Source organism: Mytilus galloprovincialis, chromosome 2 (genome assembly GCF_965363235.1).
Source record: "Mytilus galloprovincialis chromosome 2, xbMytGall1.hap1.1, whole genome shotgun sequence".
NCBI lineage: Eukaryota > Metazoa > Mollusca > Bivalvia > Mytilida > Mytilidae > Mytilus > Mytilus galloprovincialis.
The window spans coordinates 69,652,814-69,680,225 of record NC_134839.1 but is presented as its reverse complement, the minus strand read 5'-3'; the positions used below and the strand labels follow the sequence as shown (position 1 = coordinate 69,680,225).

The 27,412-nt window shown below is 32.6% G+C and overlaps 1 protein-coding gene across 2 annotated transcripts; it reads right to left on the bottom strand.

Annotated features, from left to right (window-relative positions):
• Window positions 1-3,820: 3,820 nt before the first annotated feature.
• LOC143064256 (iron-sulfur cluster transfer protein NUBPL-like) lies at window positions 3,821-27,394 on the bottom strand. 2 transcript variants are annotated; one of them, XM_076236952.1, is made up of 10 exons: window positions 27,250-27,394; window positions 22,697-22,835; window positions 20,030-20,064; window positions 18,844-18,934; window positions 17,588-17,627; window positions 16,720-16,810; window positions 14,215-14,308; window positions 7,094-7,300; window positions 6,285-6,367; window positions 3,821-4,597 (listed from the first exon to the last, which is right to left on the bottom strand). In XM_076236952.1, the coding sequence occupies exons 1-10, from the start codon at window positions 27,334-27,336 to the stop codon at window positions 4,520-4,522; spliced, it is 945 nt and encodes a 314-aa protein (XP_076093067.1). In that variant the 5' UTR covers window positions 27,337-27,394; the 3' UTR covers window positions 3,821-4,519. The 2 variants fall into 2 exon arrangements, with proteins under 2 accessions (XP_076093067.1, XP_076093068.1); XM_076236953.1 differs by lacking the exon at window positions 27,250-27,394 and adding an exon at window positions 26,507-26,695.
• Window positions 27,395-27,412: the final 18 nt, after the last annotated feature.

Sequence of the window (27,412 nt, the reverse complement as noted above, 5' to 3'; positions counted from 1 at the left end):
GTCTCTCTGACATATTCCTCATTTCCATTCTCATTTTTATTACACACTATTTAAATTACAAGCATGTGTGAGTTTCTATAACTGTATAAAAATAAATGCTGAAAAAAAGTATTCTATAACAAATAAACAGCTACGCCATGAGCGCATGATACGCCCGTCGCCCTTTTTGAAATATTCGATAACTTCTTTACGTCATATCAGATATTTATAAAAATTGAAAGGGAGCTTCAGTCAACATATATAAACAATACACCAAAGTTTTATGCGAACTGCTGAAAACTTTTTTGAGTTATTGACCGAAAACTGGAAAATACCACCTTTTTTAATGAATAAAACCCCTTAACTCAATAACCTAAAATCTAGAATTAATGAAAATAGAAAGGGCGCTTACAACAATAGCTATAAACAATTCAGCAAAGTTTCATGAGAACTGCTGAAAACGTTTTTGTGTTCATGTCCGAAAACTGGAAAATCCCCCCTTTTTAATTAACAAAACCCTTAACTCGGAAACGTAAAATCTAAAATTTATAAAAATTGAAAGGGAGCTCATGTCAATAGATAGTAACAATTCACCAAAATTCCTTGCAAATTTGTGAAAGGATTTTTGAGATATCAGAAAACTGAAAAAAAACTCCACCATTTTTATTGAATAAAACCCCATTACGGTACTCAGAAACTTAAAATCTGAAATTTATGAAATACGAAGGGGAGCTCACGTCAATAGATATACACAATTTCCAAAAGTTTTATGCAAATTGGTTAAAGAGTGTTGGAGTTAATATTCGACATGTTGACGACAGAGGGACAACAGTATTCCATAATACGTCCTGTAAACGAGCGTATAAAAATATATTGAGTAGTAAACACATTCTTGATACATAATTTTAAAAACATGTTCATAGAAAATGGAATTCATTACAAAGGATTATACCCGTAACAAGAATTACTGGATTTGTGAAGGTCCCGACTTATTTTAATATTTCATTTACTGTTATCTGTTTTTGTCCATTTTAATTCCTTGTTATCTGTTATAAGCCAAATCAGTTTGCTGTTTTGCTGTTATTGGAACCCCCCTTGCCCCCCTCAAGATACGCCACATGGGAAGAAAAATGGATGATGCAGTTCCATCCTTACAAATGTGTTGTTCTGCCAATCACAAAAAAGAAGGAACCAATACACAATAGTAACATCCTCCATGACCACAACTTAGAACATGAATCATTCAAATATCTGCGAGTCACCATAACATCTGATATGAAGTGTGGTGCTCATATCAATAAAATCTGTCAGAAAGGTAATAGGACAATAGGTGTCCTTCATATCAAACAGGGAGACCAAGAAACAGGCATATACAACTTGAGTAAGACCAACAGTTGAATACGCGAGTTCAGTTTGGGATCCTCACCTACAAACAGACAAGTATAAGCTAGAAATTATACAAAGAAGATCACCAAGATATGTAATAAACAGGTACCACAACACATCATCAGTTGAATATATGTTACACAAACTAAAATGACCAACACTAGACGAGAGCAGAAAGAATACTAGACTAACCCTCTAATATCAAATTTCGCATGTTATAGTAAAAATTGATGCTGGTGACAAAAAAATGGAAAACAACACGTTTAATAATTTATTGCGTCCGAAGCGCTTTTCTGGATTTACCTTCATCTACTGATACCACCAGACAGATTATCAAGACACACTAACGTTCACTCTTTCCAACTACCATCTTGCAAGACAAGCATGGGGTACCACGATTTCCCGAGAAATGGCTATCTTTTTATGTAAAAAATGGTGGATTAAATCTGGTTTTATAGCTAGCTAAATCTCTTACTTGTATGATAGTGGCATAAAATTCCATTATATTGACAACAATGTGTGTCATAACAAACAGACATAATAGGTTAAAATGTCAAATAAAGGGGTACAGCAGTTGTGTTTTATTCTTAATCACTATAAAAACAAAAACACAAATATTTCTTCAAAAAATAACAAAATGGCATATAGAAACAGCTAATAAGCAAAAATGAAATACAAGCATACAAAATTTATAAAGAGGCACTTTTATAAGACTGGTTTTGGGAACAGTACTGCATATCCCCTGCATAGAACATAAGTTTAAATTCTTCATCACGTTATTCATTTTCACTTGGATTTTATTCTTAAATTTCCACATTTCCAACTCTGAGGTTAGTCTGTTTTGTTTTTTTTGCTTACTGCCAACAGTACCACATGCTGTAACTGTCCCTTTTTAAAACTTCTACCCAGGTTATAGATTGCATTAGTTCATTGTCTTATGAAGACGAAACACGCTGCTGGCGTTAACTTTTTTAAGCATGGTAGCTTAGTTACCAGTCAATGGTACTGCTAGAGAACGTTTTGTCCCCTAAGGTATCAACATCCAAGTAGTCACCACTTTGGTTGACATGAAATAGTAATGGTATGCTCATTTTCTGTTAATTTAGTTAATTTACAGTTTATAAAATGTTGCATTATTCCAAATACTAAGGATCATTCTAACCTTGGTATATATTGCCTTTGCATTATTTGGAATTTTCAGTTTTAGTTCTATTAAACTTTGAATTCTAACTTTTATTCCAACTGTTTTGATTTGATTTATTTGATTCGAAATTAAAAGTATGGTATCTTTGAGGAGATTTTACCATTAGTGAAAGACTAATCGGTTTTAAAGAGTGCCATGAGTGTTGTTGCCATGGAAATATGTTGTTGTAAGCAAGGTTGATTAAACTTTTTTCATAACTGTTTGTTCTGTTAGTCATCTTCTGGGCCATCCTTTTATTTCATCACCATCAGAATATCCAATTACTGCTTGACTTGTTTTTGGTGTTGATGATTTTTTGGTTGGTATAAACTGTGGTATTTTCAATTTGGCGCAAGTCAATTCTTAATGGTGGTCCGTGGTCCTATAGCACTAAGGTTGTGATATATAATTGATTGATGTTTCAAGACCATCATTGATTGAGGAATACCATCTAGATCTATCTTCTTAAAGTACCCCTCTCTTACTACCTGTCTCATTAGTTCCTAAATAATAATACTACTGGAAATTGACTCATATGCTTGGTGTGATACATAAGTTCCTTCATTGTTTCCTTCTTGTATACATTTCCATATTTGGGAGTCCAGACTATGGATGATTTCCTTAACTGATCATATGCATAAAAGTCAAGTTGCATTCATTGCAGCATAACCAGCTTCTCCTCTGAATGAGCCTTGGACAACAGTTATGACTGCTTCCTTCATATATAACTGATTCATAAACAACCTTACTTTTGGTGTCTAAGGGCTTCATTTCTTTCCATAATCAAAAAAATGTCCTACTCACTTTGATAACAGCTAGGGGGTGGATGTGGCTGATGGAATGCAGGGTTAATTATATCCAATTTTATGGCTTCAGTAGACTTACGGAAGGCTAACATCTATTAGTTAAGTCCCCCAGTGAATAACCATTATGCTAAGCCCAAATTTAGCAAATGATTCCTTAATTTTATGAACTATGAGTGGTTAACCCTCAACTAAGGGACAATTAACTTGATCCGTCCACACTTAGGCAGCTATAAGACCACAAACCAATACAAGTAGAGTTCTGACAACAGTTTGAATGCTAGGAAGTTTTAACTTTGCTGACTGTTTATACATATATCAAAGGTGTGCATGTGGTCAGGGTTTTTATTTTTATTAATATTTGCCCTTTTGGAAGATAGTTGTACTTTTGTCATTTTTTGGAATATTTACTTGCATTAGAGGTACAGAACTTCTGTACATTTTTTGCAATGCACTAATGAGTATAAGCTTATGAAAGACAACTCTGTTTTTAATAAGAAACAAATAATAAAAGAAAACTCATAATTCAGAATAAATCAAACTTAAATACTGTGGAATCATTATTATTTGTTGGATACCATTAGTGGGTACAGATGAACCATGAAATTAAATGTTTAATAAATAATAATTTTTTTTCAGGCTTGTATGCAGACTTCAGCAAAACCATAAAATTAAATATCCACGAACATGCAAGTTTTCCTGAATCAATGAAAATTGGTACCCACGAAAATAAAGGAACCCACAGTAGCCACATATGTCAGTACATTTGTACATGTATATTTTGTAACCATTATGCAAATAACACACATTTACAAAGGCATAAAGGTAAGATGCCACAGGTGCATTCAAATGTTCACTGAGGTGACCACAGGTCAACAGACAATATACAAACATCATTTCAAGTAATAGTATACAAAAGCACATTTTTTTTTATGAGACATGCTTGGTATGACACTGGCAAGCGATTCAATACAATCCCAATTCATTTTTCATTCTATGCTAATATGGTGCTAGATGATAATCAAGGAATCAATGTGCAATTGCCTTCTGTTGATAGAGATATTTGTGTCTATAGAAATCAGAAATATGAATGTACCCTCATAGTAAAGGTACTGTTGATGTTCAAATCACACACTTTTTGAGAAAAAAATCCAATTTATAACCACAATCATCCTTTAGGCAATGTTGATGTGTTGGCATGAAGTTTTTCTGTAACTTTCTTTGCTATATCTAAATAAACTTGAGCCTGAAAAAACATAATAAACATGTGTTTACAACTAGGAATAAAACATACTACATATTTGTAAATTTAGACTCAACTCTATTTGACTGATTACTATTTGTTATATAGAACCTACAAAAAGTCAGTAGTTGTCATTGATTCATGTCTGTGATTTTTTTTCTAGATTGTTTTGTTATGAATTAGGCCATTAGTTTTCTCAACTGAATTGCCATTTAGACCCAACAATATGGGTTTTTCTTATTGTTGAAGGCTGTACAGTTGTTCATATTTGCTTACATCCACTTCATTTGAACATTGGTGAAAAGTTGTCTCATTTGCAATCATATCACATCTCCTTATTTTCATATTGTTAATCATTTGTGCTCAGTTTATATCTACATATTTTATTCTTTAAAATAAAAGGCAAAATGTCAAATTGGTAAAAAAAAATGTCATTTCAGTCCTTTAAAGAGTTGACCAACACTTTCAGCCAAGAGCCTGAATCACTCACCTGGTATAATAATATGCTGTTTTCATATTTATGTGTTTCCCTTTATTGCAAAGTTATATTTACATATATAATGAGTGGCATTTTAGGTCTTGTACAGTACTAATGTCATTAGGCATTTTTAATGTTTACAGTTTATACCTATCTATTTAAGTTTTTGAGATGAAAAAAAGTCATTAAAGTGATTAAATTAATAGTCACTAGTGTACAAAATTTTGCCATGTTTACTTTAATAATGTAATTTTTTCTGCATATTTTGCTTTTGAAAGTTTGGTTTTAACTCTTATAGTTTTCATATTTATGCAAAATATAATACAAAAATCATCATATAGGGGAAATAACTTCTATAAGGAATCACTTAACAATTCCAACCATGTTGAGTGATTTGTAGACCTTATAGCGCTGAGGATTTTTGTTTTTTGACTGTTTCTCTTAATCTATTTTAGTCTGTGCAAACACTGCAAAAAACAACAAAAAGGAAGCAAACAAAGAACTGTCTAGCTTGCTTTCCTTGTAGTGATTAAATTTATGTTGAAAGTCTTTGATATTAAGGTTTTACTACAAGTATAACAAAAATTTAACATGATCAAGGATCAATGTAAATAAGGTAAAGGTTACATGAACTCTGCCAGACAGACATGTACACCTTACAATCATACCATACACCAAATAAAGTTAGCCAGTAACTGAAAGACAGACCTTATTTAGAAAATTGAACATTGACCAATGAGCAATATAAATGAGGTCAAGTTCAATGATCCATGCACTCCTTCAATACACCAAATATAGTAGACTTATTGCACAAAGTATCTGAGAAACAGTCAATCATACAACCTTAACAATAACAAATGACCAATGATTAATGAGGTCAAGGTCACATGAACTCTGGAAAACAGACAAGGATCTTGGAAATTACTTGAATCAGAAAGTGCATCATCTTGACTGGAATTCTTACTTATTTTATCATTAGGAAATTTTGCATCAAAGTTGAGAGCAAAATTTGCTATCAAAGGGCTTGGGTGTTGTGATGTAGAAAGACGTCTCATTAAAATAAAATAGCCTTACAACAGTTGATATCTATTTGGACTACAAACACAACTGGAAAGTCATGGACCAACTGTTAGAATAATTTGGTATACTTTTATCATAAAATGCTTTAAAATTCATTGAACAGATAGAATGAACTTGAAGTTTGTGTGCTACCTGTAAACTATCTGGTGATGCAACAACAACAGGCTGGCCGGAATCACTTCCTTCTCTTATCTGTATGTCTAATGGTACATCTCCTTTAAAAGAGGTTGGTTTATTAGATCAGCATAATATTTCATATTACAATTTTCAGTTTGAATTTTTAGATGTATAGCTATGTGACAAAAGAAGTATTATCTTTGTGCAATTAGATCAAAATGAAAAGAGTAAATCCAAAGAATAAATAAATATGGCCATGGTAAAATAAACTCAATTGATTGTAAACAAAATAATTTTTCCTTTTGCTAGATGGAAATGTATTTGTTTTTTAACCTTCCTTATGACAATTGAATTATTCTAGGCTTTGCATTTATCAATAACAATATTTAGCCATGTAATTAACTGCAAATATCAGTGACAGAATTTTTCAAACAGTTTCTTACTTGTATATATAAATAACACATATATAATTTTAGTTACAAAACAATTAATTTCATAACAAATATCTAAACTAATTAGTGACATTCATCCAGTGTAAAAAGACCTGACTTAACACATATTTATGTCACCAGAGACAATATAATACCAGAGAAAGACAACTACATCAAATCTGTTCAAATTTCAAAAATCAATATTGAAATGATATTTGCAATACTCTATTTTCAGACTTTTATTTTTCAATGCATCTTAATATGGAACTTTTTTACTTCTATTGTTCCAATTTTAACTTGAATTTAATATGGCTATGTATTATACTAAGAATATCCAAAGTTAACCTTATTGAAAGTCAAATTTAATATTGCTATTGAGCCTATTCATCATACCTAAAATATCCAAATTAAGTTCATTTGCTAACTTCTTTGTGCCATCTTTACCAAATATGTGTTCAGTGTGGCCACATTTAGGACAGACATACACATTCATATTCTGAACAAGACCCAGGACAGGGACATTTACTTTCTGAAACATTTCAGTTCCTCGTCTGGCATCTAGTAAAGCTATGTCTTGTGGTGTGGATACAATAACAGCACCTTATCAATACAAAATTTAAAACATATATTTAAACGATAATACTGTAAACAAGAGTGCACACACTGAAATGTCTCGCCTTCTATACTAATCATTGATATTATGTTGATAGTCCTAAGTATAAAGTTAAGCTTTATAACAACTGTCACATAAACTTAACATTAACCAAGATAACTAAACAAAGACCAATGAACTTGAAAATGAGGTCAAGGTCAAATGAACCATGCCAGGCAGACATGTACAGCTAACAATGCTTCTATACAACATATATAGTTGACCTATTACTTATAGTTTTAAGAAAAATAGACCAAAACACAAAAAACTTAACACAGGGCAATGAACCGTGAAAATGAGGTCACGGTCAAATAAAACCTGCGCGACTGACATAAAGATCATAAAATATTTCCATACACCAAATATAGTTCACCTATAGCTTATAGTATTAGATAAAAAGACCAAAACTCAAAAACTTAACATTGACCACTGAACCATGAAAATGAGGTCAAGGTCACATGACATCTGCCCGCTAGACATGTACACCTTACAATCATTCCATACAACAAATATAGTAGACCTATTGCATATAGTATGAGAAAAACAGACCAAAACACAAAATTTAACTATAACCACTGAACCATGAAAATGAGGTCAAGGTCAGATGACACCTGCCAGTTGGACATGTACACCTTACAGTCCTTCCATACACCGAATATACTAGCCCTATTGCTTATAGTATCTGAGATATGGACTTGACCACCAAAACTTAACCTTGTTCACTGATTCATGAAATGAGGTCGAGGTCAAGTGAAAACTGTCTGACAGACATGAGGACCTTGCAAGGTACGCACATATGAAATATAGTTATCCTATTACTTATAATAAGAGAGAATTCAACATTACAAAAAATTTGAACTTTTTTTTCAAGTGGTCACTGAACCATGAAAATGAGGTCAAGGACATTGGACATGTGACTGACGGAAACTTCGTAACATGAGGCATCTATATACAAAGTTTGAAGCATCCAGGTCTTCCACCTTCTAAAATATAAAGTTTTTAAGAAGTTAGCTAACACCGCCGCCGCCGTAGCCGCCGCCGTAGCCGCCGCCGCCGGATCACTATCCCTATGTCGAGCTTTCTGCAACAAAAGTTGCAGGCTCGACAAAAATAGCTTTACTGGCAGCAATCATCTAAATGCCAATTATGAGCTTTGCCGTTGTAAACAATGTAAGTTTACAGAAATAATGAGATGTGTAGAAAAAGTTATACCGGTATTATTTTCTTCAGAAACTACATAACTAAAATTGCTTTACAAGAATGACATTCAAATGGGCATTGCCATATTTTTTTTCAATTGTTATTCTCACATCCGTAAAGTGTTTTATTATACTTGAAGAAAACATTGATATTTTAACATTTTTGGATGTTTATAATAAGTCAAAATCTTTCTTATTATAAGTGGCCAAGTTTGCCTAGAAGTGCAAGCAACTGCTAAGAGCTCAAATACAAACAGCAACTTATTTATAGTGACTAAACAGAACAACCTTGTAGTGGAGTGGAAAAGGGTTATACATTTGTAAGACTGGGAACTGTGATGGTCACGCTGAAGTATGATGGTTTACGCTGAAGTGCGTTGGTTAATACGCTGAAGTGCGATGGTGACATTGTGACATTAACGTGTTGATAACTACGCTGAAGTACGATAGTGGTTACGTCGAAGTGGGATGTTCTACCTGAGACATTGAATAAAAACATGTTAAAATTAAAAACAAGAGTGCACACGCTGAAATGTCTCGCCTTCTTTACTAATCATTGATATTATGTTGATAGTCCTGAGTATAAAGCTTTATTAAAAACTGTCACATAAACTTAACATTAACCAAGATAACTAAACAAAGACCAATGAACCATGAAAATGAGGTCAAGGTCAGATGAACCATGCCAGGCAGACATGTACAGCTAACAATGCTTCCATACAACAAATATAGTTGACCTATTACTTATAGTTTAAGAAAAATAGACCAAAACACAAAAACTTAACATTGAGCAATGAACCGTGAAAATGAGGTCGAGGTCAAATAAAACCTGCGGGACTGACATATAGATCATAAAATATTTCCATACACCAAATATAGTTGACCTACGGCATATAGTATTAGATAAAAGACCAAAACTCAAAAACTTAACTTTGACCACTCAACCATGAAAATGAGGTCAAGGTCAGATGACATTTGCCCGCTAGACATGTACACCTTACAATCATTCCATACAACAAATATAGTAGATCTATTGCATAAAGTATGAGAAAAACAGACCAAAACACAAAAACTTAACTATAACCACTGAACCATGAAAATGAGGTCAAGGTCAGATGACACCTGCCAGTTGGACATGTACACCTTACAGTCCTTCCATACACCGAATATACTAGACCTATTGCTTATAGTATCTGAGATATGGACTTGACCACCAAAACTTAACCTTGTTCACTGATCCATGAAATGAGGTCGAGGTCAAGTGAAAACTGTCTGACGGGCATGAGGACCTTGCAAGGTATGCACATACCAAATATAATTATCCTATTACTTATAATAAGAGAGAATTCAACATTACAAAAAATCTGAACTTTTTTTTCAAGTGGTCACTGAACCATGAAAATGAGGTCAAGGACATTTGACATGTGACTGACGGAAACTTCGTAACATGAGGCATCTATATACAAAGTATGAAGCATCCAGGTCTTCCACCCTCTTAAATATAAAGCTTTTAAAAAGTTAGCTAACGCCGCCGCCGCCCTAGCCGCCGCCGCCAGATCACTATCCGTATGTCGAGCTTTCTGCAACAAAAGTTGCAGGCTCGACAAAAAACATGAATAAGATTTTTTCAAAGGAGCTCCTAATTTTTGTTCACTCCAAACCAAAGACTTTAAAGTTTTGATTTGTTTTAATTTTATTTTGAAATTGTCAATTTTAGGCATTAGCATTGAGTCAGAAAATAATGGTGTTCACGGATGAAAAAATTATTCAGCAGGTCTATATAATAGCACTTGTCATGTTTTCCACCAAAATCTTTGACATTTGCTGATAAACCACTAAGGAGAATAAAATAAATTTGGAAATACACGTAGGGATCAGTCATGTTAATTTCAGCATTTTTTGTAGACAATAAACACTGTAACCACTATAAAATAAGGATAGAGTGACGGTCTTATTACCATTCAGGATTTATCTTCAAGTTGGGACTAAAATAACATAATATCAACTTGATATTGCACAAACATTGATAATACTAGCAAGCAATTTCATTATTAAATTGTCCACACAAATCGTGTGAAGCATACTTGAAGAAAAGTCAAAATTATTATTAAGATCAAGATATTTTATTTGTCGTAAAAAGGTTTGCAGCATACATCCGAACACTGGTTAGCTCATCTGCAAACCAAGTTCATCATTTGTCTGCTTTGTTCCCCATGACTTGCCGCCTGGCATAGTTTAATTTTTTTTTACAAACTCCACCTACACTGCTTAAAAACGGTTATGAACTTCCATTGTTTGTTACTTTCTTTTTCCCTTTATTTCCTTTGTTAGCATGACACCTTTAACTACAAAACCCATCCTTCTGCCAGCGAATTTTTAGTGATGTTATTTTCTAAAAATAACTTCGGCGTGGACCTTCGTACTTCAGCGTGACCATTGCATTTCAGCGTCCCCATCGCACCTCTGAGTCCTACACATTGAACCATAAACAATTATTTTTGGTCTTCTTATAAGGTATTTAAAATAAAGATAATTGCAACTAGAGTCTTCTTTTAACACACATAATTGCCAGTGGTACAATAAACTAGAGGCTCTCAAGAGCCTGTGTCGCTCTCCTTGGTCTATGGGCATATCAAACAAAGGACACTCTCCAACATTGTAGACGAGAATAGACCATGACAAAAATCTTTATTTTGTTGATCTTGTATTACTGATCTTTTAGTCTGTTTACTTTCTTTGACTTATTTAAAGATCCTGACTTGCTGATCATTTTTGAGTGTTTATTTCTCTATCATAATGATGCTTAACAGAAAAGGGTTTCTCTCTAAATATCATAGTTTTCATGATAAAAGGCAAAAAAGGAGAAAACAAATCGTAAAATTTGTCATTTATGTTTAGCAATTATTCCTATAAGAAGTTGTCTAACAGTTTTGACTTATGTATGGAAAAGTGGCAGAGCTCATTATTCTAAACATATTTTTTCCTTTCAGATTTTCTCTATTTATAAAGTTTTAAAAATAATAGACAAAACTTGCTTTTTACCCCTATGTTCTTTTTTAGCAAAGACAGCCACGTTGGTTGATAGGCAGGACTATTATGACATATTCTTTAACTAGATATCCTTAATGATTATTGTGGCCGATTAGGGTAAATTTGTCACAGTAGTTTCAGAGGAGAAGATTTTTGTAAAAGATTACAAAAATTGTCAAAAAACTGTCAAAAATTGAATATGAGGGGCAATAACTCCTAAATGGGTCAATTGACCATTTTTGTCATGCTGACTTATTTGTAGATCTTACTTTGATGAATAATTTTGCTGTTTACAGTTTATCTCTATCTATTATAATATTCAAGATAATAACCAAAAACTGCAAAATTTCCTTAAAATTACCAATTGAGGGGCAGCAACCCAACAATGGGTTGTCTGATGTGTTTGAAAATTTAAGGGCAGATAGGTTTGACCTTATGAACATTTTTACCAATGTCAGATTTGCTCTAAATGCTTAAGTTTCAGAGCTATAAGCCAATCAAAGAGCTGAATAGCTCTGAGGGGAAAGACAGCCCTTGTTTCTATTTCATTTATTTTTGTTTGGGGGGGGGGGGGGGGGGAGGGGGGTTATCTTTTGATAGTCTTCATATAAAGAATGAAAAAAAAGAACAGCTAGAAAATGTGGAAGGTTGACACTATTGGAATCAATTGTTTAATGTAATTTCGTTTCTTTAGTTTAGGATTCAATTTAGACCAATGGAAGAGATCTGCATCTTCTAAATCTAAACATACAATTAAAGTTGATAGTTAATTATCTAAAATCCAACTAGTTGAATTCTGTCATTTAACAACAACTACAATTATTTTTGAAATCTTAATAGTGTACGACTGAACTGCAGGCTAGGGCCATTTTCCATTTTTTGTGACAGTACTCATAAGATTTTAAATTTTTTTCTTAAGAAAGTTAGGACTGAAAAATCTATTCCGTTTTAAATTTCCATTGATAAAGTTCTCAGTTACATATCTCATCACAGGGATACAGGTACTAATAAAAATAACAATATGATTGATGTAAACTGTGTGAAGCTTGTTTCCATATCCTACATTTTGAAATATTTGTAAAATTTCATGAATAAAGAGGTTTAAACTACAAAATGCAACATTTGTAATTTTTTTTGTAACTATTACAATGATTATGTTGGTACACAAAATTTAGTTTTAATGGAAGACTACTTATCATATACTAAATGTCACATTTTAAGTATTTATTTTATTGGATAATTAGCTCATAAATTGAGGTGCTCCTGAATTGGAGGAAGATTCTCAAAACAGAGATTTACAGAAAAAAATGGAAAAGATCGTTTCTCTCCCCCATCTCATGTAGCCCCTCGGACTTCCTGTTTACTTTGAAAATTGTTGACCTACAAATTAAAGTTTTGCATGTTGATGTTTGAATCATCTACAGCAAACATCATTATCTTAAATTTAACAAATACTATTTTTTAATAAGTGCACAATCTTTGAGAATGATTTAAATAACCAGTGAAGGATATCCCTGCTTATGCGTAGTGTGGCATTCCAACAATGACGTCACTATAAAATATAATGTAGGTTGGATATATTTAGAATATCTTGTCATACTGATTTTTCCGGATTGTAAAAGAAACGTAAATAGTGTAAAGGAGAGCTCAATATACGATAATTTCTTGAGAAACAGAAGGGAAATGTGTAAAAAAGTGTTTAAAGTCAATTTATTCATTTGTGTCTCCCCATCTCATCATTCTCAGTAAGATTTGTTGGGGGGTTTTCCACGCTATAAAAACAAAATGAATGATGTGAGGGAATGTCACTCTGGTCAACCCCATTGGGGATTGACGGCTTGAAGCCGTCTTCCCCAAAAACTGCATTTTGCCCTGTAGTTTTAGAGGAGAAGATTTTTGAAAAAGTTAATGAACGACAACGACGACGGACGCAAAGTGATGAGAAAAGCTCAATTGCCCTTTGGGCCAGGTGAGCTAAAAATGTATAGTATTCACTCAATGGTCACTTTCCAAAATAAAAGTAAAAGTGTTAATTCACTCTACTCAAAGTGTAACTTAAAAAGTTAAGAGTAAAATACATTCAGTTAAAATGAACGAAATGTTTGTGAATTTTATTCTACAATGAAATAGGAACACAGCTGAAATATATTATAGACACAGTGCTAAGGACATTTGAAATATGTATCACAGTTGATCAATAATAAAATAAATTTGATCCATTTCAGATGTTATTATTTTAAAATATATAACAGGAATGTGGTAGCAATAATGAGATTCTTAAAAAGGGATTATAATAAAAACTTAAGTATGCGTTTATACAATATCATCTTACTGTTATATACGATGACGCAAATGTAAAATAGCTGTGTCATATAGGGTGGGAAGATTATGGGCGTTTTATTTACATATATGATCATTGTTTTAATAGGACTCAAACAAAAACACTTGTTTTTGATTTTTTAGTTGTTTATTTATAAAAAAAAATCTCTGTTACAGAAAAAACATATGACGTCAATACTCATCTATCATTAGGGATTGTAAAGAGTTAAAATAAACAGGTATATTCTATGACAAGGAAATGATACCAACTATTTTAAAACTTGTGTATTTTGTAACAATAAAATATTACATACCATCAATAGGTATATTTTGTGACAATGAGAGCTGTGTATCTCCTGTTCCAGGTGGCATATCAACAACTAAGTAATCAAGTGGACCCCATACTACCTAAAATAGATCATGTCCATAAGTGCATTCAAACTGTAGAAAGTAAATGTCATATTAAAAGATTCCATATCTATCATTCTGTTCAAATATGCAATATTAAAATCATTAGCACTAGCAGCAGCCATCTTTTACACAATCTATCAGATTGTGAATCGGGTTGATCCAGATCTATTCAAAAACAGTCATTTAAGGACACTTACTAAATAATGAGTCATCTGACCATCTAGAACTCTCTTTAATTGTAGATATTGTCATGCTAAACATTTTTGCAGATTAGTTTCTCTGTATCAATCAAAGTTTTTAAGGAAATGGTAAAAAAAAAAAAAATTTAATAAAAAAAAAGTTGCATTTTAACTCGGAAATTGAAAAACAAGAATGTGTCCCAAGAACATGGATGCCCCATCCGCACATATCATTTTCTATGTTCAGTGGACCGTAAAAATGGGATAAAATTTCTAATTTACAGGGATCTCCATGAATGAAAATTGAACAATGGAGGAACTTTCACCATTACAAACCGTGTCTACGCTGTACAGTGTAGCGCGATCGGAAGTATGTTATCTCTCCACACAAGGAATAGTGAACATGCTAATTCATTGCTTATTTAAATTATATTTATTTGAATATTCATTATAGAATCAGAAGTATCAATATTTTCATTTATCGCCGTTTTTAACCATTCAAATGCCAAGTCTTCATGGTCCCCCTTAGTCGAGAATGACCAAAAGCTGTCATGAAGGTCCCCATGTAGATTTCTTGTATTTTTGGTAATTGTTATGGGGGTTAAAAATCATATGATGTGGAGCTTATTTTTCACGGACACTGTCAAATTCAGAACCCATTACCGGTATGGCTGATTTGCAGCAACAACAAAACGATTCGTACGGGTTATGTAAAAGGTTAAAGAGATTTGTAAAGCAAACGTTGACAAATGAAAAGGTTTTTAATGACTTTATCTGGCAAATTGATGCTGTGCAACATGCACAGGCACTTGTTTCTATCCATTGGAAGACCCACTATCAACGAACATTTACGATTTAAATGTACGTTGATAGTGGGTCTTCCAATGGATAGAAACAAGTGCCTGTGGCAACATGCATCTTTCAAGTCTGAATAGAAACCGGAAACGCAGATGTATCAATTTGATTGTAATATACGAAATGAATTCGGAATTACGATACGATATTTCTTTACAGGAAATATTTAAGTTTTTACTTTTAAACTAGTAATTCTAAATTATCGTTACAGCAGTACTCGAGTTATTTGCGATGAAATAATATTTACTGTTTTGCGTCTTATTTTGTACTTCTTAAAAAGGAGGGATGCTGATTGCGTAAGTCAAAATAAAGCACGTGTTCGACTTGTTAAACTGTTTTCTTTGTAACTGGCTTATTAATTTATTTATTTAATCTAAATTATCATAATCATTTGCTGAAACTTAGTTGATTAATTCGACAAATGGATCGTCTATCCTCAGATAGTATTCTCCTGTCTGGTTTGTTGATCATCTACCTGTACAAGCTCAGGTACAAGTGATTAGCGATCTTAATCCGGAGATCCCTCAGGCGTTAGAACTGTATTGGATTATAACATGAAAAGCCTAAGGGTTATGCAATTACATGCATTTGATTATAATTGATAAAAAAAAAATGGCGTCGGGCTACAAAACACGATGAAGTTTTGAACGATGGCGGAAGACATTTTAACGATGGCGTAAGACAATTTAACGATGGCGCGAGTCATTTGACGATGGTGCAAGACATTTGAACGATGGCGGGGCGCCATCGTGAAACAGGCCATGGAGATCCCTGAATTTAGCATTAAAATTAGAAAGATTATATCATAGGTAACATGTTTACTAAGTTCAAGTTGATTGGACTTCAGCTTCATCATAAACTACCTCGACCAAAAACTTTAACCTGAAGCAGGACGAACAGACGGACTGGATATTCCATAATGGTCAACTAACTTGTGGTGGCCTCAGCAAAATTTACGAAGGGATGATTTTAACTTCACCATTTGGAACTCTTGGTATAATAGCTTCATTGTGGGCAGCAATTCCCTATCATGATAGGATGATAGTAAATATAAGCCAGGGAAACTTGTATGAATTGGGAGATATATACTCTGTATGCAGGTGCTGCTGGAATGTTGCTTTATAGAAATGCAGTTATGCTTAAGTATTTGTAGATCATATATACTCTGTATGCAGGTGCTGCTGGAACGTTGCTTTATAGAAATGCAGTTATGCTTAAGTATTTGTAGATCATTTCTTGCTGTTCAAAGTTTCTTTTTATTGTAGTTCTAAATGCAGAAACTTCATAACTGTGAAAAAGTTTTTTTCTTCTGTTGTTGCCATTTTTACAATATAATGGGTTAAATAATGTATTAATTCTAGAATGTTTACCTACTTGCCTGATAAGTTTCTGTACTGCTGACATAACCATAGGTCCTCTCCATACTATGGCTGACTTTTCCTCTACCAGGAAACCTATTGACATGCTGTAACATCAAAAAGAGGCTCATTTTGTTTTATTAACATTAACCTCATACCCCAGTTTTTCATATCTAATTATAAGCATTTATGAACATGGTGAAATTAGATACATGTACACAAAACTTATTAGATATACAAAATAATATCAGACCATCAAATGTTTTTTTTTATATCTTTTTGAACTTAAAAACATTTCAAGAACTCTTAATAAACATATTTAGAGTAAGACTGCATGCATTGTACTGTAAGGGAATAAAACATGAATAGTTTGTACAAAACTAGTAGCTTATCTGGCTAAAATTTGTTGTGTTGAGAGTTAAGTTGAAAAAAACATTATAAAGTTAAAACAAAATCTTCCAAGTAGACAGGTCAATCACTAGTCAGTGGCAGTAGTCATCTTCAGAAATTCACAGTTTTTCTCAAATAGTTTTTGACAGGAACTGTTTGGAGAAATAGTCTTTTAACATAAAAAGGGTTACAAAAAGTAAGGTTTAGCTACTTAGAATTAGGCTAAATAAGCAATGAATTAATAGTATGACGATTCTTGCTGGAAATTTCTTTAATAGGTACATTGACCATTTACAGTCATTTTAAATCTTGCCATCAAATGACAGAATTTACATTTAAACAGGACAGTAATATCATATTTTGCTACTTGTCAGAATATATCAGCATTTTTTTTTTTTTTACAAAATGGCACTGAAGGTAACTGGTGATGGGTCCTTGACCAGTATGTTACATTCAAACTTTGTTAATGCTTTTTTATTCAAGGACATACATACCATTTTATTCCAAAATTGATTAATGGTACCATCAAATTTTCTGAAAATTTTAAAAATAACAATTATTTTACAATTAATAATTCACAGGAAAAAAATAAAGAAGATTATACCAAACCATAATGAACATTGTATAATAAAGTATGAAACTCTGTATATAAGTATGTAAATAAGAAAGAACAGGTTTTAAATCTAACAAGGGACTTGTTAACCATATTGGATCATATGAATCTGATTTTCCTATCAAGCTTTTATCACAAATTTCCAATAGCCCATTTGTTGTAGCTATGTTAGTTGACAACATAGCTACATAGTACTGCTTACAGAAATTTCCATTATGTTTAATTTCAGTAATTCAGCAATTCTAAAGATTTTTTAAAACATATTGTTATTATCTATGCTACAAAAATAAAGGGTCATTTAGTTTAGGGATTATGTTTCTTCACAAGGACTTTTGCAGAAGAGTTTTTTTATGCTGACATTCCCAGTTCTTGGCTGTTTGACATCAACTAAATACTAGGTTATTATCTCGTGTTCAGCACTTACAAAGACCATCCCTGCTAACTGGTTTGATAAAGAAATTTTTAGTTTTATTCAAAGTGGACATGGTCATCTATCTCAGATTGTCATTAAAACAGCATTTTGTTCTGCATTGTATTTCCATTTGAAACATGGTTTCAATCCATTCAAATTTACAGACTTATATAACAAGTTCACAAAGAGTTCATACTATCTAACAGAAATGAAACGTTTGTTGGGAAATGGATATAGGATTATCAGTCACGCTTAAAACTTAAAACTATAGGATTCCTCCTATTTACCTGGACAAAGTTAACAACATCATTTATGTATTGATATTGAATTAAACATTTATTGGTATGAGAATAGGACACCATCATTTGAGAATCTGTCGTCAAGTTTATACAAATTATCACTTAATCCAAAATTTTATGTATTTTTAAATTGTTGTTTTTTTTTTGTAAAAACGAAGAAGTGATTTGAATCAAATCATATCATGATTCTGTTCATAAGATAGTCCAGAGGTTCAGAAGACAGTCATCCTTCCCCAAATCTGTCTTTCATATGAATCCATCCAAAATTTGATGCTAAAGACATGCATGCATTTTAACAATAAGGATCATGACATGACAGTGTAGCTATCTAGATATGTCTTTCTTTAATCAATTCAGGTTGATTCTGTAAAAGTAAACTTTTGTTTAATTTTGTTAATTTCTAGTTTTAAATAATCCATGACATACGGTTATTAAGTACAGGCTCTCCGTGTAAATTCATCATTGTTGGTATTGATGGACCATAGATATCAGCATCCAGCAAACCAACTTGTTTTGTCTGTAAAAGTTAAAAAAAAAACTTTCAATCTATTACCTGAAAGAGAAAATTTGTAAAGTCAAGATGTACAGTGAGCTATTGCTCAAATATGATAAGTACATGTATTCAAGAAGTTGAGATTTGATTTATTAGCAAATGAATTACATGATATGATAACCAAATTTTAGGAAGCTCTGATTTGTAGTTCCTGAGAAAAATACAACCAAATTTTATTTTAGAAAGGCTGTTGCTCATATATATAGTTTAATAAAAAAAGTATGTGTAAACTGAAAATTTCTGGTCATGTGCAGTATGTAAATGCTTACATATTAATATACTGTTTGTGGCTAGAACATTCGGATTAAACCTGATACTGGCATACAAACAAACACCATTGAAGGTACATCAATTATTTACGTAACCGGAAATTCAGCATAGTATATATAATACAGTACAAAGGGAGACAAGCTGTTCACATACATTGTTCCAACATATAACAGAGTTATCCCTCTTTCTATACTCGTATACTAAAGCATACATAGCAAACACTACAATCAATGTCTTCAAAATGACATCAGAAATGATATCTATCTACACTATTAAATGAGAAGACCTCATTTTGTGTGTTGCATTTGGCATTAAAATTAGAAAGATCATATCATAGGTAACATGTGTACTAAGTTTCAAGTTGATTGAACTTCAACTTCATCAAAAACTACTTTGACCAAAAACTTTAACCTGAAGCGGGACAGGCGGACGAACGAACTGACGGAAGAATGAATGAACATATGGACGAAGGAATGCTCAGACCAGAAAAACATAATGCCATAAATGGGGCATGAAAACTTATTAAGTTTCAGGTTAATAGTCTATAATATTGTACTGTTTTAGAATCTTTTACTCATATTACTTCAAAATTGAATGCTTGGGCTTAGAAAATCCAAGGGTTGTGCTAAAAATGCAAAGGTAGATGAGCACCACCCGTCAATAGCATGTGGTGATCTCTGGAACTTCAACATTACAAAACTGATCACAATAACTAGATCTTAAAAGCCCTAGATGTCAAATGATCTTCAGGTCTTTTTAGTTATATAATATATAAAATGAAATACTCACAGGATCATTTGCAGATATTCCTAGAGCTAAATTTACTGAAAAGAGATAACGATTATAATAAATAATACCAATTTGTCCTTAAAAGAACTGACAATAATTCTTCGATTAAAAATGTATAAAAGTACAAATGTATATCTCTTGAGTAATAGCCCATTCAAACAAGAGTGCACACGCTGAAATGTCTCGCCTTCTATACTAATCATTGATTTTATGTAGATAGTCCTAAGTATAAAGCTTTATTACAACTGTCTCATAAACTTAACATTAACCAAGATAACTAAACAAAGACCAATGAACCATGAAAATGAGGTCAAGGTTAGATGAACCATGCCAGGCAGACATGTACAGCTAACAATGCTTCTATACAACATATATAGTTGACCTATTACTTATAGTTTAAGAAAAATAGACCAAAACACAAAAACTTAACACTGTGCAAATGAACCTTGAAAATGAGGTCAGGGTCAAAAGAAACCTGCGCTACTGACATAAAGATCATAAAATATTTCCATACACCAAATATAGTTGACCTATGGCATATAGTATTAGATAAAAAGACCAAAACTCAAAACCTTAACTCGGACCACTGAACCATGAAAATGAGGTCAAGGTCACATGACATCTGCCCGCTAGACATGTACACCTTACAATCATTCCATACACCAAATATAGTAGACCTATTGCATATATAGTATGAAAAAAAACAGACCAAAACACAAAAATTCAACTATAACCACTGAACCATGAAAATGAGGTCAAGGTCCCATGACATCTGCTCGCTAGACATGTACACCTTACAATCATTCCATATAACAAATATAGTAGACCTATTGCATATAGTACGAAAAAAACAGACCAAAACACAAAAATTTAACTATAACCACTGAACCATGAAAATGAGGTCATGGTCAGATGACACCTGCCAGTTGGACATGTACACCTTACAGTCCTTCCATACACCGAATATACTAGCCCTATTGCTTATAGTATCTGAGATATGGACTTGACCACCAAAACTTAACCTTGTTCACTGATCCATGAAATGAGGTCGAGGTCAAGTGAAAACTGTCTGACAGACATGAGGACCTTGCAAGGTACGCACATATCAAATAAAGTTATCCTATTACTTATAATAAGAGAGAATTCAACATTACAAAAAATTTGAACTTTTTTTTCAAGTGGTCACTGAACCATGAAAATGAGGTCAAGGACATTGGACATGTAACTGACGGAAACTTCGTAACATGAGGCATTTATATACAAAGTATGAAGCATCCAGGTCTTCCACCTTCTAAAATATAAAGCTTTTAAGAAGTTAGCTAACACCGCCGCCGCCGCCGCCGGATCACTATCCCTATGTCGAGTTTCTGAAACAAAAGTTGCAGGCTCGACAAAAATCTTATTAGTTTAATAGTAAGACAAATTCTTAACATAAAAATAACTTAGATTTACAAACAAAGATTAATGATTATCCTATTCTATAAATAGGTGCCTCACACTGACTAGCAGTTATTCATGTCCTCAATTCAATACAAAAAAAATAGCATTAAAAAAGATAGCAATTTCAAATGGAACCAACAAACCAAGTATTAAATCAAATCAATCAAGTATAAAAATAAATCATGCATACAAATCATTGTAATGACATGTTTTGTAATAAAATGTAATTTTTAGTTTTAGATACATCTTTAAAGATTAAATATGAATAATGGTGTAGAATATGGAACATATGACATGACAGTGTTCTCTACAGGGCCTTAAAGTACTGTGGTACCTTGGTGCTATATTTTCTATCATGGTGCTATCTTGGACGATTCTATTTAATGAATGGTAAATGTGAAGAGTCAAAAAATAATTTTATGGTTCAATAAATTCAAAATAAGTTATTGCCATTCATTATAAAATAATTTTTTATCAAAAATAAGGCTCAAAGAACTTTTCATATTATTTATATTAACAATAACAACGTACACATGTTGGCGTATGAATACACAACCTCAGAGTGGGCGTGTCTCCATAAAAATTGACAACATTGAAAATGAAAGTAATAATTTTAACCAATCAACACCAAATTTATTTATAATAGAATGTATAGGGGTCAAAGTGCTATATTTTTGGAAAATCAGTGACCCCCTATATACCGTATTAGGTCGCTAGCACACTATGTAACAAATTTATCTTACCGACTATCTTAACGTTTGAAATTTAGACTAGTGACCTATCAAAATTAACAAGTCTTCAATGCTGTTAGCATTAAGAAACTACTTCCATTGATTCTAACAAAAACAGATGCCAGCAAAAACAACTTGTTAGATTTAAATAGGTTTCATGAATTTATTTCAGTTTTAATCATCGATTTCTTCCTCTGTTGAACATGTTGAAACCTTTAAGAGTTTTTCTCAGTACTGTTTTGTTTTTATAAAGGGACGTAACACCAATACTAACCGTGTATGAAATAAGCCCTAGTTCCCTTCTTACCTAATATGGAATATAAAGGGACGTTACACCACTACTAACCGTGTATGAAATAAGCCCAGACTCCCTACTAACCTAATATCAAATATACACAGTATCCATGCGGACACTTTTAACCAGTCATATTCCTAGAAATGTAAGATAAGGTAAGATAAATAAAGATACATGTATATATAGAATTATATAATTTACCTGCAGTGGTAGATTTCCCAACTCCTCCTTTTCCAGAAGCCACCACAATTACTTTATCCACTCCTGCTATGGGTATTTTTTTAGGAAGACCTCTAGTCATCCTTTCATTCTGCACACTACTAGACTGAGGTTTTATACCCTATATATAAAATGATCATTATGAATACATTAATATGCTCCCGTAATGTAAGAAAGTTTGTGCTGAATAATTTCTAATAACCAGGTTAAAAAGGCCATTTCATTGTCAAAATTGTACAGAAATACATGTACTGGTGTTTAAAATCTGCTGTAACATCAGAAAATTGATAAATCTTCATACAAAAGGCCGTAAAGAGCCTGTATCCCTCACTTTAATCTAGTAAGACAATTGTCAACCAGAGCCACATTCCAATCATCTAGACCAAAATATATAATTTGCAAACTAAAATATACCAAAACTAAGGATTAATCATATCAAGTTTGGATTAAATTCTTTTAGTTGTGTCAAAGGTGAATATCTTTGAAACCAAAAAAAATAAGTAATGGGTAAAATAGTCATAACAGTTTTTTGTCATCTGACTGATAATAGTCTATGTAAACCTTGCCTTAATGATTAATATTGCTATGTTAATACAACTTTCTTGATTTCCTAAGATCCTTCACATTCATAGAGAATTAATTACCAAACTCCATTACATTTTGAGGACCAGAGTTTCTAGATATCAATTGATCATTGTGGAAATTCAGATCCATCAAATTTTATGGAGTTTGGTATTCTATACTCTTCTAAAGCAAGGATTTGGGGAAATCAGGGAAACAATTTCAAATCATTGCACATATTAAATGTAATTTTGTCTTATTTCATCATTGTATGTGGATATTTCTGGAAATACATGTATTTTGCACCAACATGCACACTTGATTCATAACGATTGGTTCAAGAAGCATCGACTTTAAGGTTCATCATAACAAAAGGCTATATTTTCACCCCAAAACTACTGTGTGTACAGACTTAATACCATCCATCAGAAAGATAAAAGCGTTTTCGGATTTTGATGGGCATTTTTTGCCTTCCTGCAGAAGGTGTAAAAATAAACAAACATTTGAATTGCATTTGATACTTATACTGTCCACCAAGTTACTACCTTTAACTCACATATAGATGTGTAGATATCTATTCTCCATGCCACTCAAGGACAATCAACACAAAACAAACCAGTATTAAATTATCAACAGCCCATACATGTACAACTAGTATACAAATAGATATCTAGAAGATGACAGGCCTTAAAACGTTCCAAACTGCACAGGTTAATCTGTACACAGAGTAGTTTTTGGGGTGAAAATACGGCCATATATTTTGTCCATTTGTTATATCAGAGACATATTATATTTAAGGTTCATCATAACAAATGGACAAATATGGCCGTATTTTCACCTCAAAAACTACTCTGTGTACAGACATACCTGTGCTGTTTAAAAAGTTTTAAGACTTAGCATCCACTAGATATATAAAAGTTAAATGCATTTTGTGTTTAAGAAAGAAAAATCTTTCTTGGTTTTTGATGGGCATTTTTTTTCCTTTCTGCAGAAGGTGTAAAAATAAACAAACACCTGAATTACTTTGATACTGTCCACTCACTGACTCAGATAAACTCTTTAACTTACCTGTAGTTGTGAAGATACCTCTTGTCCATGTCAATTAAGAACAAGCAAAACAATACAAATCGTTTTTTTTACCTAAGGGAGCATCTCAAATTTTCACACCTTCTGCATGAAGGAAAAAAAATGGCCATCAAAATCCAAAAGAGATTTTTTCTTTCTGAAACACAAAATGCATTTAACTTTAATATATCTAGTGATGCCAGGCATTAAAACTTTTCCAACTTCACAGGTAAGTCTGTACTCAGAGTAGTTTTTGGCATGTAAATACAGCCATATTTGTCCGTTTGTTATGATCATAGAAGTATTATATTGACAGGAACTACTACGACCCGACTTCAAACGTTTCATCTGCGATGTCGCGCTTAATTTAATGACATGTTAATCAGCTTGAAACATGGCACGTTATTCCCTACCAGCGTGTGGTGCCCTACAATATTGTCATTCTCGGTTGCTTTCGGGATTACGGAAATAAACAAAGAAATCGAAAGTTGTGATAGAAACAGCAAATCGGCAAACCTCGTCAGATTCCGTTACCCTACATCTGCATATGTGTGCCGATTGAGTGATTGATGGATTAATGCGAGTCATCATTAATTCTATAGAAAAACACATTGACGATGGAAATTTGTACCAAATTTATTGAATAAATGGCCCATTTTTATTGATTTTTTTTTGGAAATTGGACTATATGTAATATATATCGCAAGTTGTGATTATATAATAACTACTGTTTACTCCACTGAGTGGCACACATTTCCTGCATATTTAAGAAGATTGTAAATTATCGTTCTGATAAAATCAAAAGATCAAAGAGATTTTAGATAAATGTAGGAATTATTAAGCTTCGCTCTAAATCCAGGGTAAGATCATTGGTTGGTATATACGAATGTTCAGTGCAACCCCGATGTGTTGAATTTTTTTTTAGTACTGCGACTCAAGGATTTGTATAGTGACATTATACAAATTCTTGTGCGACTGTTCAATAATATTTACCAGTATCATTTGGACGGTTTCATTTGGTCGGATAGTGATAACATATTTTAGGGGACAGAAATGTATTATATAAATAGCTATATGAAGTAGTTAGATCTCTGTTTTCTTCTGCTGTATTTTGTTGATTGGTACTTGCTCGATTAATTTTCGTATTGTAAACTGGAAATTTTTACTTTCCAGGATTATCCAGTAACTTAACCATATATATTACTCTAAACTTCACAGTTTTAATATTTATCAAATATATTTATTGTTATCCGGCAGTAACCGGAACACACCTTAATCGCGATTTAAACTTCACCCACAAACTAATAAAATAATGTCACTCACTATTTCAAATTGTTGCAGAATAATTAATTCTGGGCCGATTTTCATTTTTTATGCATTAGTCGATTTGTTTAAATAAGTTGTTTACCAATAAAGGTCTACCGACGCAATTGAAATACGTAAAGGTGTTTTTTGACAGGTAATATTGTTAAGCTGTCTCGATTAAAACCATGTGATTGATAAGAAGTATTTCTGGTCAATTTATGACCGCGGCATTGCAGATAGTCACAAAAGAAATTGACAGCGTACTAATTAGACAGTTTCCATATCTTTTCTACAGGGCTATCCGGGTTATAAATAAATGCTAATTAATCGTTGTAGTTCCTGTCAATATAATACTTCCATGTTATGATGAACTTAAACTGTTAAGTGTATGATTGATGAACCTTTAAAGGTTCATCATAACAAATGGACAAATATGGCTGTATTTACATACCAAAAATTACTCTGAGTACAGACTTACCTGTGAAGTTGGAAAAGTTTTAATGCCTGGCATCCACTATCTTTCTTAAACACAAAATGCATTTAACTTTTATATATCTAGTGGATGCTAGGCATTAAAACTTTCCAAACAGCACAGGTAAGTCTGTACACAGAGTAGTTTTTGAGGTGAAAATCACAGGCACTTGTCTCAGAAAAAATTTTCCTGTATACCTTATTATAACACAAGGTACTTAACTTGCATTTTAGATAAATGTCAGGTGGTAACGAAGTTCCGTTATATGCCGATTTATAGGCTGTCAATCCCACTAAAACTTGTTATATCGTAAATCTAAATTGATTTATCTTTACAATGGTGTATAACATGCCTACATTTGTTGTTGGAATCATCCGTAGCAATCTTACCAAAGTATGTCAATCGTAATAATTTTGCAAACCGCTGAAGAATTGGCAATAAACGCGTCACGTCTCCTTGTATATCTCGGTTTCCGATTGGTCAATTCTATGGGAAAGTCTAAATGATTCTCGGAGTTATCTGATCTTGTTTCATTTCATACGTAAAGTCAAGAGAGAGTCTGCAAGACATTGACCATGTTGACGTCATGGGAAAATTTGTAACTTATTAGACATACCACAAACAACACTTGTTATATTTTTTTCACGGTATATTATACAATTTTACTAACTGTATGATAAGTTCTATTTATACAAACTAACAGCTTTTTTTTAAACAATTTTTATAATAAATCATTTACTGCGGACGTGTATTGCCAATTCTTCAGCGGTTTGCAAAATTATTACGATTGACATACTTTGGTAGGATTGCTACGGATGATTCCGACAACAAACGTAGGCATGTTTTACACCATTGTAAAGATAAATCAATTTAGATTTACGATATAACAAGTTTTAGTGGGGTTGACAGCCTATAAAGCGGCATATAACGGAACTTCGTTACCACCTGACATTTTTCTGAAATGCAAGTTTAAGTACCTTGTGTTATAATAAGGTATATAGGAAATTTTTTCTGAGACAAGTGCCTGTGGTGAAAATACGGCCATATTTGTCCATTTGTTATGATGAACCTTAAAAACAAAACTTTTTAAAAGGCTTATGTATGTCATAATAATGAAACTGATCATCCTTACCAACGGATTTTCGTGAGAAGAATATTTTCTGTTCATTCGTTTAACAATATGTTTACCAATTATTCTTTGCAAAAGTTTCATGTCCATTCTAATTTTTAGGCGACTAAATAGTTATGGGAAAGAAACGTCCATTCTAATTTTAGGTGACTAAATCGTTAGGGGA